The sequence below is a fragment of the Lolium rigidum genome, chromosome 7 (assembly GCF_022539505.1).
Source record: "Lolium rigidum isolate FL_2022 chromosome 7, APGP_CSIRO_Lrig_0.1, whole genome shotgun sequence".
Lineage (NCBI taxonomy): Eukaryota > Viridiplantae > Streptophyta > Magnoliopsida > Poales > Poaceae > Lolium > Lolium rigidum.
The window spans coordinates 289840513-289856528 of record NC_061514.1 but is presented as its reverse complement, the minus strand read 5'-3'; the positions used below and the strand labels follow the sequence as shown (position 1 = coordinate 289856528).

The following is a 16016-nucleotide window of genomic DNA, read 5'->3' as shown; positions in this document are numbered from 1 at the left end:
CATTTCCTTTGACCTCGTTCGCCAAAAGCTCTAGCAAGCTTTGAGGTCCCCATTTTTTCTCTTTTTTTTGCCTTGAAATCATCATCATTTACTAGTTTATTTTGATATGCTTGCATACAAGAGACTGTTAGAGGTGCAACCATGCATATGCACCCATATGTTGTATTTTTCACCGTTTCTTTGCTATGATGCGGTCTTCCTTACGATGTTTTTGGTTCTACTTATTGCAGAAGAGAACATGACAAATTATTCATATGTAAAACAATGTTCTCTTTGTCTTTTAATATCTTTTTTTGATTTTTTTCTTATCCTCTTATATGAAAATTTATATTTTTTGGTCTTCCCGTCCTGAGTAATAATAAATTTTGCACACCTCTCGCAATAGCAACATCTAATGATTTGAGCTTCCTGCCATATCTAGCATATATTTCCATCAACTGACATGTACTTGAAGTGCATGCTTAACTTCTAGATTAATTTTATGAATTATTTCTTATGATTTTGCAACTGAACTTGCTCACTTGATATCCATGCACAACGTTTCGGGATACTAATTTTGATATGATTTTTTGTTTATTTTTATTGAGAATACCCTATAACTATCACCTTAGATGCATTGCATGGATCGGAAATAACAAATATATGTATTCTTTTGTAGTTTGTTTAGCCGATCATGACATCCTACGTTGAAGGATCCCCGGTTAAGGCACTTATTGTTGAGGATTCGGCTGTTGAGACCATGATTCTCTCCGCCATGCTGCGTAAATTCCACTCGCGAGATTACTACGGCTAAGAATGGGAAAGAAGCAGTGGAAATGTTCCTCGAGGGGAAGAAGTTTGACATTATTTTTTGTGACAAGGACATGCCCGTAATGTCTGGGCCTGAGGTATTAGTTTTCCATTTCTTCCATGTGGAAAAATAGCTATTTATTTTTGCTGAATAGTTTGCTTGAAAATGTACTTCTTGTGTTATTTGGCAGGCAATTGAGAAGATCCGTGCTTTGGGAGAAATTCATGTGAATATTGTTGGAGTATCAGTTGGCGAAAATGCCCAAGAGGCGTTCATGAGGGTCGGCGCTGATGAATTTTTGCCCAAACCAATGGAGCTTGATGTTGTCGGGGCTATAATTCAAGAGGTCATCAAGAAGAAGAATAACGATAATGTCTAAGCCTAGCCAAGAGTCCTAGATAAATAGAGGGAACAATATGTTGAGCTCATATATGTATGAGCATGCCTGCATTGTCGTATTTCTCTAGTTTAATCGTATTGTCATCTTATTTCCAAAATCATGTTAAAGATTGTCTTTAGCAAGAAGGACAAGGGAGGCTACCAATAATTAGATTGTATCCATGTAATATGTATCTCCTTCAATTTGAATGCATTAACTTTTGATTACTTGTGATGTGTAAGGTTCCTAGAAATCTACAAAAAAAAAACTCAATGGAATTGGAACTAAATTTGGGATCTAGATCATTGGGGTCTCCTCCCTCATGTAGAACCAGAACCTTGCAATTTGAATAAACCAAGATATCTTTTGCCAATCCGCCCATGCCTTATTCGGCATATCAAATTTGATGAATGATTCGCCAGCATTCACCTAGAAGGTGATGCTACCGATGATGACTAGAGACCTCTTCAGCTTCTTGCGTGACACTTGCTCGTGGAAGATTGTTAGCTAGAGGGGGAAGTACGGCGGGCATCCTAGATAGCACTTGCAGAGCAGTGGCGGAGCTTCCATGCAACAATTAGTTTCATCTGAACCCAGTAAAATGAGTCAAAACTTCATTGTATTAATATGTGATATGACTAATTATTGGAAGATTATATATCAACACCAAGAGTTGAACCCAATGAATTTTGCCTCTAGTTTCGCCCCTGTCGCAGAGGGTCACAAAATAGGCTGATTTCTGAAGGATTTGCGTTTCCATATCCAATATTTGGATGTTGTAGAAGGCAACATCCAAATCTAATGGGCCCACCCTATATCCATTATCCCCACTACGCACGAGAATTGAGGAAACACCTCAGTCAACGCGCAAGGATCAGTCATTTCCTAACTGACCGCGCAGATATATATAGGGTGGGCCCATTAGGTCACGTCCTGTCAATCGAGCTGCTGCAAATGCCACGTCGTTGATGATCTCATCGAGGTTATCGGCTCCCTGTGACGAAACATTCTAATAAAATTGACATATGAATGAATCTATTACTTTCGGCTACTCGACTTGAGTCTACGCACGGTTGCAAACATCCGTCGCTAGACTCGGGGGCTACTTTCATCGGGAGCGCTGGACATGCACCCGATAAAATAGCGAAAGAAATAATAATCATATGAATTCAAAAGAGAACAGACCCGATGGTTCTAGCAAAATCCAGGATCAAGCCCGAGGACTTGATTCTGTGTAGGGTAACGTTGGTTTGTCATCGGCAGTTAACTAGCATCGATTTATCAAGTAAGGTTGGGCTCGTTGCTTTTATCCCTTGTGTACCTCCAAAATTGCATGACTTCACACCCGAAGTCTTAGAAGACCCGATATAATAAAAGTATCTGACGATAAAGGAAGCTCGGAGCGCGTCAACAGATAAATCTTTGAGTAGTACAACTTGAGTCTACGCACGGTTGCAAGCATCCGTCCCTAGTCTTGGGGGCTACTCCCATCGGGAGCGCTTGACGTGCACCCGATATCAATAAATTTCAACCTCATAGAAAATGAGAATTTTCAATTTTATTCGACAGATAAAGATATTCGGATGTAGGCAATTGTAGTCCCTGCCCGAAGCTTTGCTTCGGCCAGTTACTCGGGGGCTACTGATGTGAGCATTACCCTTCGGGTACCCGACATTATTCTACATCCCCTGGCCCAACTAGGGGGCCATGAAGATTGTCCAAGACCAAGATGGACCCATACGTCGGTTGCAATGAAGGAGACCTACCAGGAGACGGATTCTTGATGGACAAGGCAAGAAGGCGTCAATAAAAGAAAGATTAGATTAGATCTAAATGTAACCTAGTCGAGTTCGGATAGGACTCTCGGGACGACCTGGCCTGCTATATAAAGGCCAGGAGGGGGCATGCCAAACAAGAGAACAACAATTGATAGAACCACCACAACTTGGAGCACAAATCATAGAATTCTTCCCTCTCGGCGAGTCGACCATAGCAGACTATAGGCTACCACATTGTAACCCAATATATTCGATAAATCAAGATTAGACAAGCAGCAAGTAAGGGTTTTACCTCATCGAGGGCCCCGAACCTGGGTAAATCTCTCCCCCCGTTTGGTATCTGATGTCTCGTGCTACCCTGCAGGATTCCGACAACCCTAAACCACTCATGGTGGGCATTTCCGTGGAGCTCCCTCGTTAACCCCATTGTAACTCTCTAATGAACACATGTAAGCAGGAAGTAAGTCTTTTACTCTCCGGAGAGGTTGGACGTGGGTAAACCCTGGTCTTCGTGCAATCTTGTAGCACTTGTCGTGGTGATATGCGACATAATTAGTTATCTCTTAGCACCTTTAGTGGTAGCATATATACAATCTGGTAAATTCATCTTTGTTTATGCTTATTAAGCCTCTGTGCGTATATTTCGGTGAAATTATAGATGTGAGATTAAGATAATCCGACGATGGAGCAAACTAATATGCGATCGATCTAGAATACACCAGATGTAATACATTCTTAATTATCATTTGATATCTATCATGGGCACATTCATAGTAAGGTTTTATTGCCATACTTGAACTAATCACCACAATAACAAGTGAACAACCATCTATGTTATTGATGGCAAAACAATAAATGATTTATAATTCCATTTTGATATCTAGCAACGATGGCATGTGAAGCCATACATATTTATACACACTGTGATCTTCACGGTGCAATAATCAGCGATTTAATAAGATATACATCTCGTGAGCAGTATTGGGAAATACGAAAAATATATGTATCATTTATAACAAAAGATATTGGCAATATCAACATTAGTTTTCCATTTTGTATTTTCATGTGAAACGGTGGAGATATTTGCACGCGATAACGGACATAATTTTCAAATTAATGGCTGAGATCGGCCAGCCTTGGGGTGGTGCTCCTCTCGTTTCCCTCTATAAATACCTAGGCGTAGAGGCGTACACGGCACACAACACCAAAGCCCGAAGCAACAAGATAAAAAAAGAGCCAACTACATTTCCTTCGACCTCGTACGCCAAAAGCTCTAGCAAGCTTTGAGGTCCCTATTTTTCCTCTTTGTTTTTGCCTTGCAATCATCATCATGTACTAGTTTATTTTGTTATGCTTGCATACAAGAGACTGTTAGAGGTGCAACCATGTATATGCACCCATATGTTGTATTTTTGATCGTTTCTTCCCTATGATGCGGTCTTTCTTACGATATTTTTGGTTCTACTTATTGCAGAAAAGAACATGACAAATTATTCATGTGTAGAACAATGTTCTCTTTGTCTTTTAATATTATTTTTTGATTTTTTTCTTATCCTATTATAAGCAAATATAGATTTTCTGGTCTTCCCGTCCTAAGTAATAATAAATTTTGCACACGTCTTGCAATAGAAACATCTAATTATTTGAGCTTCCTGCCAGATCTAGCATATATTTCCATCAACTGATATGTACTTGAAGTGCATGCTTAACTTCTAGATTATTTTTAAGAATTATTTCTTATGATTTTGCAGCTAAAATTGCTCACTGGATATTCATGCACAACGTTTCGGGATACTAATTTTGATTATGACTTTTTTGTTTATTTGTATTGAGAATACCCTATAACTATCACCTTAGATGCATTGCATGGATCGGAAATAACAAATATATGTATTCTTTTGTAGTTTGTTTAGCCGATCATGACATCCTACGTCGAAGGATCCCCGGTTAAGGCACTTATTGTTGAGGATTCAGCTGTTGAGACCATGATTCTCTCCGCCATGCTGCGTAAATTCCACTGCGAGATTACTACGGCTAAGAATGGGAAAGAAGCAGTGGAAATGTTCCTCGAGGGGAAGAATTTTGACATTATTTTTTGTGACAAGGACATGCCCGTAATGTCTGGGCCTGAGGTATTAGTTTTCCATTTCTTCCATGTGGAAAAATAGCTATTTATTTTGCTGAATAGTTTGCTTGAGAATGTACTTCTTGTGTTATTTGGTAGGCAATTGAGAAGATCCGTGCTTTGGGAGAAATTCATGTGAAGATTGTTGGAGTATCAGTTGGCGATAATGCCCAAGAGGCGTTCATGAGGGTCGGCGCTGATGAATTTCTTCCCAAACCAATGGAGCTTGATGTTGTCGGGGCTATAATTCAAGAGATCATCAAGAAGAAGAAGAATAACGAAACTATCTAACCCTAGCCAAGTGTCCTACATAAATAGAGGGAATAATATGTTGAGCTCATATATGTATGAGCATGCCTGTATTGTCTTATTTCTCTAGTTTTATCGTATTGTCGTCTTATTTCCAAAATCATGTTAAAGATTGTCTTTAGCAAGAAGGACAAGGGAGGCTACCAATAATTAGATTGTATCCATGTAATATGTATCTCCTTCAATTTGAATGCATTAACTTTGGATTACTTTTTATGTGTAACGTTCCAAGAAATATACAAAAAAAACTCAAAGGAATTGGAATTAAATTAGGTATCTAGCTCGTTGGGGTCTCCTCCCTCATGTAGAACAAGAACTTTTGCCAATCCACCCACGCCTTCTTCAGCATATCAAAGTCGATGAATGATTTGTCGGCATTCACCTAGAAGGTGATGCTGCCGACGACGACTAGAAACCTCTTCAGCTTCTTGCGCGACAATCGCTCGTGGAAGATTGTTAGCTAGAGGGGGAAGTACGGCGGGCATCCTAGATAGCACTCGTAGAGCAGTGGTGGATCTGCCATGCAACAATTGGGTTCATCTGAACCCAATAAAATCAGTCAAAACTTCATTGTATTAATATGTGATATTGCTAATTATTGGAAGATTATAGATCAACACCAAGAGCTGAACCCAATGAATTTTTCCTCTAGCTTTGCCCCTGTCGTGGAGGGTCACGAAATAGGCTGATTTCTGAAGGATTTGTGTTTCCATATCCAAGATTTGGATGTTGTAGAAGGCAAGGAGGTGCTAGAGGAAATGCGAGGTGTGGAAGGAAAGGTCGCGCTCGATGAAGCTTAGGAAAATAATGAACTCACCCTTTTCCGGTGAGGGGCACTTCCTCCTTTCCGGCATCCGCCGTCGGGTCGTTCCTTTTTGAGGGATGATCACCGAGGTGGTTGATAACCCCCAAGCTGCAGGGGATCACCGAAGTACAATTCGATAAGTATTTGAGTGCCGAACCCACGAGGAGCTGAAGGTAAACTAACTATTTTCTAAAGCCCTATAACCCACTTATATGGCCCTTTATGCAAAGCTAGGAACTATAAGGTGTGTGTATGAAGACGTTTCTACTAATAACTAGAAGTGTTGAAAACAAAATGCAATGAGTAAAACAAATGCAAGAAAAGTAAATTGCAATAAAGTAAAATGAGATGAAGTGGAGTAAAGTGGAGTAACACAAGGGAGTAAGTGTTCTTATTTGTGTGGAATAACAAATGCAAGAAAAGTAAAGTACAATAAACAAAACTGCTACTTTATTTGTGTGGTTGTCATAATTAGTGAAGCATAAAGATAGTCTTTTTATTGTTTCTTCTAGAGAGGAGCCATAGATAGGTGTAGACATGGATATGAGCAAATACACCCCTAGTGATTGATCCCAAGGCCAGTTAAAAGCAAACAAGGGAATTATTAAGACATAAAGTCCAACCACCGCTGTAATTTTAAAGGTCCCCATAATTATACCCCTCGTTTTGTTAACCATGAATTAATACAACATGCATCTAAGAATTGGGACATGGCTTCTGTTACGTTGGGGCAAAGTATTTTGATTGTGTTGTGCAGGTTCCACGTTGGTGCCGGAATCCCTGGTGTTGCGCCGCACTACACTCCTCCGTCAACAACCTTCACGTGGCCTTCATCTCCTACTGGTTCGATAAACCTTGGTTTCTTACTGAGGGAAACTTGCTGCTGTACGCATCACACCTTCCACTTGGGGTTCCCAACGGGCGTGTGCTTTACGCGTCATCACTCGGACATGGGTAAACCCCGGTCTTCGTGCAATCTTGTAGCACCTGTCGTGGTCATATCCACGACATAATTAGTTCTCTCTTAGCACCTTAAGTGGTAGCATATATACAATCTGGTAAATTCATCTTTGTTTATGTTGATTAAGCCTCTGTGCGCATATTTCGGTGAAATTATAGATGTGAGATTAAGAAAATCCGACGATGGAGCAAACTAATATGCGATCGACCTGGAATACACCAGATGCAATACATTCTTAATTGTCGCTTGATATCTATCATGGGCACATTCATAGTAAGGTTTTCTTGCCATACTTGAACAAATCACCACAATAACAGGTGAACAACCATCTATGTTATTGACGGAAAAACAATAAATGATTTATAATTCCGTTTTGATATCTAGCAACGATGGCATGTGAAGCCATACATATTTATACACACTGTGATCTGCTGCAGAGCAATAATCAGCAATTTAATAAGATATACATCTGTGAGAAGTATCTAGAAATACGAAAATTATATTTATCATTTATAACAAAAGATATTGGCAATATCAACATTAGTTCTCCATTTTGTATTTTCATGTGAAACGGTGGAGATATTTGCACGCGGGAATGGACATAATTTTCAAATGAATGGCTGAGATCGGCCAGCCTTGGGGTGGTGCTCCTCTCGTTTCCCTCTATAAATACCTATGCATAGAGGCGTACACGGCACACAACACCAAAGCCTGAAGAAACAATATAAAAAAAGAGCCAATTGCATTTCCTTCGACCTCATTCGCCAAAAGCTCTAGCAAGCTTTGAGGTCCCCATTTTTTCTCTTTTTTTTGCCTTGAAATCATCATCATGTACTAGTTTATTTTGATATGCTTGCATACAAGAGACTGTTAGAGGTGCAACCATGCATATGCACCCATATGTTGTATTTTTCACCGTTTCTTTGCTATGATGTGGTCTTCCTTACGATGTTTTTGGTTCTACTTATTGCAGAAGAGAACATGACAAATTATTCATATGTAAAACAATGTTCTCTTTGTCTTTTAATATCTTTTTTGATGTTTTTCTTATCCTCTTATATGAAAATTTATATTTTTTGGTCTTCCCGTCCTGAGTAATAATAAATTTTGCACACCTCTCGCAATAGCAACATCTAATGATTTGAGCTTCCTGCCAGATCTAGCATATATTTCCATCAACTGACATGTACTTGAAGTGCATGCTTAACTTCTAGATTATTTTTATGAATTATTTCTTATGATTTTGCAACTGAACTTGCTCACTTGATATTCATGCACAACGTTTCGGGATACTAATTTTGATATGATTTTTGTTTATTTTTATTGAGAATACCCTATAACTATCACCTTAGATGCATTGCATGGATCGGATATAACAAATATATGTATTCTTTTGTAGTTTTTTTAGCCGATCATGACATCCTACGTTGAAGGATCCCCGGTTAAGGCACTTATTGTTGAGGATTCGGCTGTTGAGACCATGATTCTCTCCGCCATGCTGCGTAAATTCCACTGCGAGATTACTACGGCTAAGAATGGGAAAGAAGCAGTGGAAATGTTCCTCGAGGGGAAGAAGTTTGACATTATATTTTGTGACAAGGACATGCCCGTAATGTCTGGGCCTGAGGTATTAGTTTTCCATTTCTTCCATGTGGAAAAATAGTTATTTATTTTTGCTGAATAGTTTGCTTGAAAATGTACTTCTTGTGTTATTTGGCAGGCAATTGAGAAGATCCGTGCTTTGGGAGAAATTCATGTGAAGATTATTGGAGTATCAGTTGGCGAAAATGCCCAAGAGGCGTTCATGAGGGTCGGCGCTGATGAATTTTTGCTCAAACCAATGGAGCTTGATGTTGTCGGGGCTATAATTCAAGAGGTCATCAAGAAGAAGAATAACGACACTGTCTAAGCCTAGCCAAGAGTCCTAGATAAATAGAGGGAATAATATGTTGAGCTCATATATGTATGAGCATGCCTGCATTGTCGTATTTCTCTAGTTTAATCGTATTGTCATCTTATTTCCAAAATCATGTTAAAGATTGTCCTTAGCAAGAAGGACAAGGGAGGCTACCAATAATTAGATTGTATCCATGTAATATGTATCTCCTTCAATTTGAATGCATTAACTTTGGATTACTTGTGATGTGTAAGGTTCCTAGAAATCTACAAAAAAAAAACTCAATGGAATTGGAACTAAATTTGGGATCTAGATCATTGGGGTCTCCTCCCTCATGTAGAACCAGAACCTTGCAATTTGAATAAACCAAGATCTCTTTTGCCAATCCGCCCATGCCTTCTTCGGCATATCAAAGTCGATGAATGATTCGCTAGCATTCACCTAGAAGGTGATGCTACCGACGATGACTAGAGACCTCTTCAGCTTCTTGCATGACACTTGCTCGTGGAAGATTGTTAGCTAGAGGGGGAAGTACGGCGGGCATCCTAGATAGCACTTGCAGAGCAGTGGCGGAGCTTCCATGCAACAATTGGGTTCATCTGAACCCAATAAAATGAGTCAAAACTTCATTGTATTAATATGTGATATTACTAATTATTATATATCAACACCAAGAGTTGAACCCAATGAATTTTGCCTCTAGCTTCGCCCCTGTCGCAGAGGGTCGCGAAATAGGCTGATTTCTGAAGGATTTGCGTTTCCATATCCAATATTTGGATGTTGTAGAAGGCAACATCCAAATCTAATGGGCCCACCCTATATCCATTATCCCCACTACGCACGAGAATCGAGGAAACACCTCAGTCAACGCGCAAGGATCAGTCATTTCCTAACTGACCGCGCAGATATATATATGGTGGGCCCATTAGGTCACGTCCTGTCAATCGAGCTGCTGCAAATGCCACGTCAGTGATGATCTCATCGAGGTTATCGGCTCCCTGTGACGAAACATTCTAATAAAATTGACATATGAATGAATCTATTACTTTCGACTACTCGACTTGAGTCTACGCACGGTTGCAAACATCTGTCGCTAGACCCGGGGGCTACTTTCATCGGGAGCGCTGGACATGCACCCGATAAAATAGCGAAAGAAATAATAATCATATGAATTCAAAAGAGAACAGACCCGAAGGTTCTAGCAAAATCTAGGATCAAGCCCGAGGACTTGATTCTGTGTAGGGTAACGTTGGTTTGTCATCGGCAGTTAACTAGCATCGATTTATCAAGTAAGGCTGGGCTCGTTGCTTTTATCCCTTGTGTACAACCAAAATTGCATGACTTCACACCCGAAGTCTTAGAAGACCCGATATAATAAAAGTATCTGACGATAAAGGAAGCTCGGAACACGTCAACAGATAAATCTTCGAGTAGCACAACTTGAGTCTACGCACGGTTGCAAGCATCCGTCCCTAGTCTTGGGGGCTACTCCCATCGGGAGCGCTTGACGTGCACCCGATATCAATAAATTTCAACCTCATAGCAAATGAGAATTTTCAATTTTATTCGACAGATAAAGATATTCGGATGTAGGCAATTGTAGTCCCTGCCCGAAGCTTTGCTTCGGCCAGTTACTCGGGGGCTACTGATGTGAGCATTACCCTTCGGGTACCCGACATTATTCTACATCCCCTGGCCCAACTAGGGGGCCATGAAGATTGTCCAAGACCAAGATGGGCCCATACGTCGGTTGCAATGAAGGAGACCTACCAGGAGACGGATTCTTGATGGACAAGGCAAGAAGGTGTCAATAAAAGAAAGATTAGATTAGATCTAAATGTAACCTAGTCGAGTTCGGATAGGACTCTCGGGACCTGGCCTGCTATATAAAGGCCAGGAGGGGGCATGCCGAACAAGAGAACAACAATAGATGGAACCACCACAACTTGGAGCACAAATCATAGAATTCTTGCCTCTCGGCGAGTCGACCATAGCAGAGTATAGGCTACCACATTGTAACCCAATATATTCGATAAATCAAGATTAGACAAGCAGCAAGTAAGGGTTTTACCTCATCGAGGGCCCCGAACCTGGGTAAATCTCTCCCCCCGTTTGGTATCTGATGTCTCGTGCTACCCTGCAGGATTCCGTCAACCCTAAACCACTCATGGTGGGCATTACCGTGGAGCTCCTTGATGCGTGCAGTCGACACGTCCGTTGGGAACCCCAAGAAGAAGGTGTGATGCGTACAGTAGCAAGTTTTCCCTCAGAAAGAAACCAAGGTTTATCGAACCAGTAGGAGCCAAGAAGCACGTTGAAGGTTGTTGGTGGCGGAGTGTAGTGCGGCGCAACACCAGGGATTCCGGCGCCAACGTGGAACCTGCACAACACAATCACAGAACTTTGCCCCAACGTAACAGTGGGGTTGTCAATCTCACCGGCTTGCTGTAAACAAAGGATTAAACGTATTGTATGGAAGATGATGATTGTTTGCTGTTTTCGGTATCGTGGCTCTCGGTACTGGGGGTTTCGCGACGAAGGCTTTAAGTAGGTGGAAGGGCAGGTCAAGGGGCGTCACGGGGGCCCCACACGCTAGGGCCGCGCGGGCCCCCTGTAGGCCGCGCCGCCCTAGTGTGGTGGTGCCCCGTGGCCCCACTTCGTTCCCTCTTCGGACTTCTGGAAGCTTCGTGGAAAAATAGGCCCCTGGGCGTTGATTTCGTCCAATTCCGAGAATATTTCCTTACTAGGATTTCTGAAACCAAAAACAGCAGAAAATAGCAACTGGCTCTTCGGCATCTCGTCAATAGGTTAGTGCCGGAAAATGCATAATAATGACATATAATGTGTATAAAATATGTGAGTATCATCAATAAAGTAGCAAGGAACATAAGAAATTATAGATACGTTTGAGACTTATCACTCCCTCGTTAACCCCATTGTAACTCTCTAATGAATACATATAAGCAGGAAGTAAGTCTTTTACTCTCCGGAGAGGTTGGACGTGGGTAAACCCTGGTCTTCGTGCAATCTTGTAGCACTTGTCGTGGTCATATGCGACATAATTAGTTATCTCTTAGCAACTTTAGTGGTAGCATATATACAATCTGGTAAATTCATCTTTGTTTATGCTTATTAAGCCTCTGTGCGTATATTTCGGTGAAATTATAGATGTGAGATTAAGATTTTTTTTCGATAAAGGGCGCTTTATTATTACTCTTAAGCAATACACCCGGCCTCTGCATAACAGGATGCACACAGCCGCTAAAAAATCCAGTTGAAGAAACGAAGCAAAGAAAGAAAACACACGAGTACTATGTCTGATAAAAGCAAAAACTAGACTGTAGGAGGTAAAATTCTTCTACTATGCAGCCACCCATGTTGGGTAATAAAATCTTTCGCCGTTTCCTCCAAGCGTGAAGACACCTCCGTAAATAGGTCGCGGTCCTCCAAACGCTGAAGAGACGACCATGAACGGAGCAACGCCGTACATCGGTAAATGACCTGCATAAGAGAAGAATTTTTATTATCAAAAACCTTGCCATTTCTACATAGCCATAGTGACCATAAAACTGCTATCGCTCCCACTCTGATAAGAACTTTGAACCTAGCATCTACTCCGTTTAGCCAATTGCCAAATATATTTGCAACGCTTTTTTGGAGGATATAAGGTGGAACCTATCTGAATGATTGACCATATAGATCTAGCGAACTGGCATTGGAAGAACAAGTGTTTTATTGTTTCCTCCTCGTGACAGAAAACGCACTTAGTACACCCATGCCAGTTACGCTTTGCAAGATTATCTTTAGTAAGAATTACACCTCGACGAAGGTACCAAGAAAAGACCTTAGTTTTTAGTGGTATCTTCATCTTCCAAATGGATTTATTATTAAAAACCGGTTGAATAGGAGATTAAGATAATCCGACGATGGAGCAAACTAATATGCGATCGATCTAGAATACACCAGATGTAATACATTCTTAATTATCATTTGATATCTATCATGGGCACATTCATAGTAAGGTTTTATTGCCATACTTGAACTAATCACCACAATAACAAGTGAACAACCATCTATGTTATTGATGGCAAAACAATAAATTATTTATAATTCCATTTTGATATCTAGCAACGATGGCATGTGAAGCCATACATATTTATACACACTGTGATCTTCTGCGGTGCAATAATCAGCAATTTAATAAGATATACATTTGTGAGCAGTATTGGGAAATACGAAAAATATATGTATCATTTATAACAAAAGATATTGGCAATATCAACATTAGTTTTCCATTTTGTATTTTCATGTGAAACGGTGGAGATATTTGCACGCGATAACGGACATAATTTTCAAATGAATGGCTGAGATCGGCCAGCCTTGGGGTGGTGCTCCTCTCGTTTCCCTCTATAAATACCTAGGCGTAGAGGCGTACACGGCACACAACACCAAAGCCTGAAGCAACAAGATAAAAAAAGAGCCAACTACATTTCCTTCGACCTCGTCTGCCAAAAGCTCTAGCAAGCTTTGAGGTCCCTATTTTTCCTCTTTGTTTTTGCCTTGCAATCATCATCATGTACTAGTTTATTTTGTTATGCTTGCATACAAGAGACTGTTAGAGGTGCAACCATGTATATGCACCCATATGCTGTATTTTTGATCGTTTCTTCCCTATGATGCGGTCTTTCTTACGTTATTTTTGGTTCTACTTATTGCAGAAAAGAACATGACAAATTATTCATGTGTAGAACAATGTTCTCTTTGTCTTTTAATATTATTTTTTGATTTTTTTCTTATCCTATTATAAGCAAATATAGATTTTCTGGTCTTCCCGTCCTAAGTAATAATAAATTTTGCACACGTCTTGCAATAGCAACATCTAATTATTTGAGCTTCCTGCCAGATCTAGCATATATTTCCATCAACTGATATGTACTTGAAGTGCATGCTTAACTTCTAGATTATTTTTAAGAATTATTTCTTATGATTTTGCAGCTAAAATTGTTCACTGGATATTCATGCACAACGTTTCGGGGGATACTAATTTTGATTATGACTTTTTTGTTTATTTTTATTGAGAATACCCTATAACTATCACCTTAGATGCATTGCATGGATCGGAAATAACAAATATATGTATTCTTTTGTAGTTTGTTTAGCCGATCATGACATCCTACGTCGAAGGGTCCCCGGTTAAGGCACTTATTGTTGAGGATTCGGCTGTTGAGACCATGATTCTCTCCGCCATGCTGCGTAAATTCCACTGCGAGATTACTACGGCTAAGAATGGGAAAGAAGCAGCGGAAATGTTCCTCGAGGGGAAGAATTTTGACATTATTTTTTGTGACAAGGACATGCCCGTAATGTCTGGGCCTGAGGTATTAGTTTTCCATTTCTTTCATGTGGAAAAATAGCTATTTATTTTGCTGAATAGTTTGCTTGAGAATGTACTTCTTGTGTTATTTGGTAGGCAATTGAGAAGATCCTAGTTTTGGGAGAAATTCATGTGAAGATTGTTGGAGTATCAGTTGGCGATAATGCCCAAGAGGCGTTCATGAGGGTCGGCGCTGATAAATTTCTGCCCAAACCAATGGAGCTTGATGTTGTCGGGGCTATAATTCAAGAGATCATCAAGAAGAAGAAGAATAACGACACTGTCTAAGCCTAGCCAAGTGTCCTACATAAATAGAGGGAATAATATGTTGAGCTCATATATGTATGAGCATGCTCGTATTGTCTTATTTCTCTAGTTTTATCGTATTGTCGTCTTATTTCCAAAATCATGTTAAAGATTGTCTTTAGCAAGAAGGACAAGGGAGGCTACCAATAATTAGATTGTATCCATGTAATATGTATCTCCTTCAATTTGAATGCATTAACTTTGGATTACTTTTTATGTGAACGTTCCAAGAAATCTACAAAAAAAAACTCAAAGGAATTGGAATTAAATTAGGTATCTAGCTCGTTGGGGTCTCCTCCCTCATGTAGAGCAAGAACTTTTGCCAATCCGCCCACGCCTTCTTCAGCATATCAAAGTCGATGAATGATTTGTCGGCATTCACCTAGAAGGTGATGCTGTCGACGACGACTAGAGACCTCTTCAGCTTCTTGCGCGACAATCGCTCGTGGAAGATTGTTAGCTAGAGGGGGAAGTACGGCGGGCATCCTAGATAGCACTCGTAGAGCGATGGTGGATCTGCCATGCAACAACCGGGTTCATCCGAACCCAATAAAATCAGTCAAAACTTCATTGTATTAATATGTGATATTGCTAATTATTGGAAGATTATAGATCAACACCAAGAGCTGAACCCAATGAATTTTTCCTCTAGCTTTGCCCCTATCGTGGAGGGTCACGAAATAGGCTGATTTCTGAAGGATTTGTGTTTCCATATCCAAGATTTGGATGTTGTAGAAGGCAAGGAGGTGCTAGAGGAAATGCGAGGTGTGGAAGGAAAGGTCGCGCTCGATGAAGCTTAGGAAAATAATGAACTCACCCTTTTCCGTTAGGGGCACTTCCTCCTTTCCAGCATCCGCCGTTGGGTCGTTCCTTTTTGAGGGATGATCACTGAGGTGGTTGATAAACCCCAATTGCAGGGGATCACCGAAGTACAATTCGATAAGTATTTGAGTGCCGAACCCACGAGGAGCTGAAGGTAAACTAACTATTTTCTAAAGCCCTATAACCCACTTATATGGCCCTTTATGCAAAGCTAGGAACTATAAGGTGTGTGTATGAAGACGTTTCTACTAATAACTAGAAGTGTTGAAAACAAAATGCAATGAGTAAAACAAATGCAAGAAAAGTAAATTGCAATAAAGTAAAATGAGATGAAGTGGAGTAAAGTGGAGTAACACAAGGGAGTAAGTGTTCTTATTTGTGTGGAATAACAAATGCAAGAAAAGTAAAGTACAATAAACAAAACTGCTACTTTATTTGTGTGGTTGTCATAATTAGTGAAGCATAAATAT

At 40.3% G+C, this 16016-nt stretch overlaps 3 protein-coding genes and 1 pseudogene across 3 annotated transcripts; all 4 read left to right on the top strand.

Annotated features, from left to right (window-relative positions):
* Positions 1–673: 673 nt before the first annotated feature.
* LOC124672964 lies at positions 674–1169 on the top strand (annotated as a pseudogene).
* A 3697-nt stretch (positions 1170–4866) lies between these two features.
* Positions 4867–5363, top strand: LOC124672963 (two-component response regulator ORR42-like). The gene is made up of 2 exons (XM_047209112.1): positions 4867–5079; positions 5172–5363. Exons 1-2 carry the CDS (start codon positions 4867–4869, stop codon positions 5361–5363), a joined length of 405 nt encoding a protein of 134 aa, XP_047065068.1.
* A 3198-nt stretch (positions 5364–8561) lies between these two features.
* LOC124672962 (two-component response regulator ORR42-like) lies at positions 8562–9056 on the top strand. Its single transcript, XM_047209111.1, has 2 exons — positions 8562–8774; positions 8868–9056. Exons 1-2 carry the CDS (start codon positions 8562–8564, stop codon positions 9054–9056), a joined length of 402 nt encoding a protein of 133 aa, XP_047065067.1.
* Positions 9057–14209: 5153 nt separating this feature from the next.
* On the top strand, positions 14210–14706 carry LOC124672961 (two-component response regulator ORR42-like). Its single transcript, XM_047209110.1, has 2 exons — positions 14210–14422; positions 14515–14706. The coding sequence occupies exons 1-2, from the start codon at positions 14210–14212 to the stop codon at positions 14704–14706; spliced, it is 405 nt and encodes a 134-aa protein (XP_047065066.1).
* The last annotated feature ends 1310 nt before the right edge of the window (positions 14707–16016 follow it).

Bases quoted from the DNA above. Each gene is read 5' to 3' on its own strand.
- LOC124672962 (XM_047209111.1), top strand. From the start codon at position 8,562: ATGACATCCTACGTTGAAGGATCCCCGGTTAAGGCACTTATTGTTGAG. The intron at 8,775-8,867 runs GTATTAGTTTTC...GTTATTTGGCAG, and splicing joins CCGTAATGTCTGGGCCTGAG to GCAATTGAGAAGATCCGTGC.
- LOC124672963 (XM_047209112.1), top strand. From the start codon at position 4,867: ATGACATCCTACGTCGAAGGATCCCCGGTTAAGGCACTTATTGTTGAG. The intron at 5,080-5,171 runs GTATTAGTTTTC...GTTATTTGGTAG, and splicing joins CCGTAATGTCTGGGCCTGAG to GCAATTGAGAAGATCCGTGC.
- LOC124672961 (XM_047209110.1), top strand. From the start codon at position 14,210: ATGACATCCTACGTCGAAGGGTCCCCGGTTAAGGCACTTATTGTTGAG. The intron at 14,423-14,514 runs GTATTAGTTTTC...GTTATTTGGTAG, and splicing joins CCGTAATGTCTGGGCCTGAG to GCAATTGAGAAGATCCTAGT.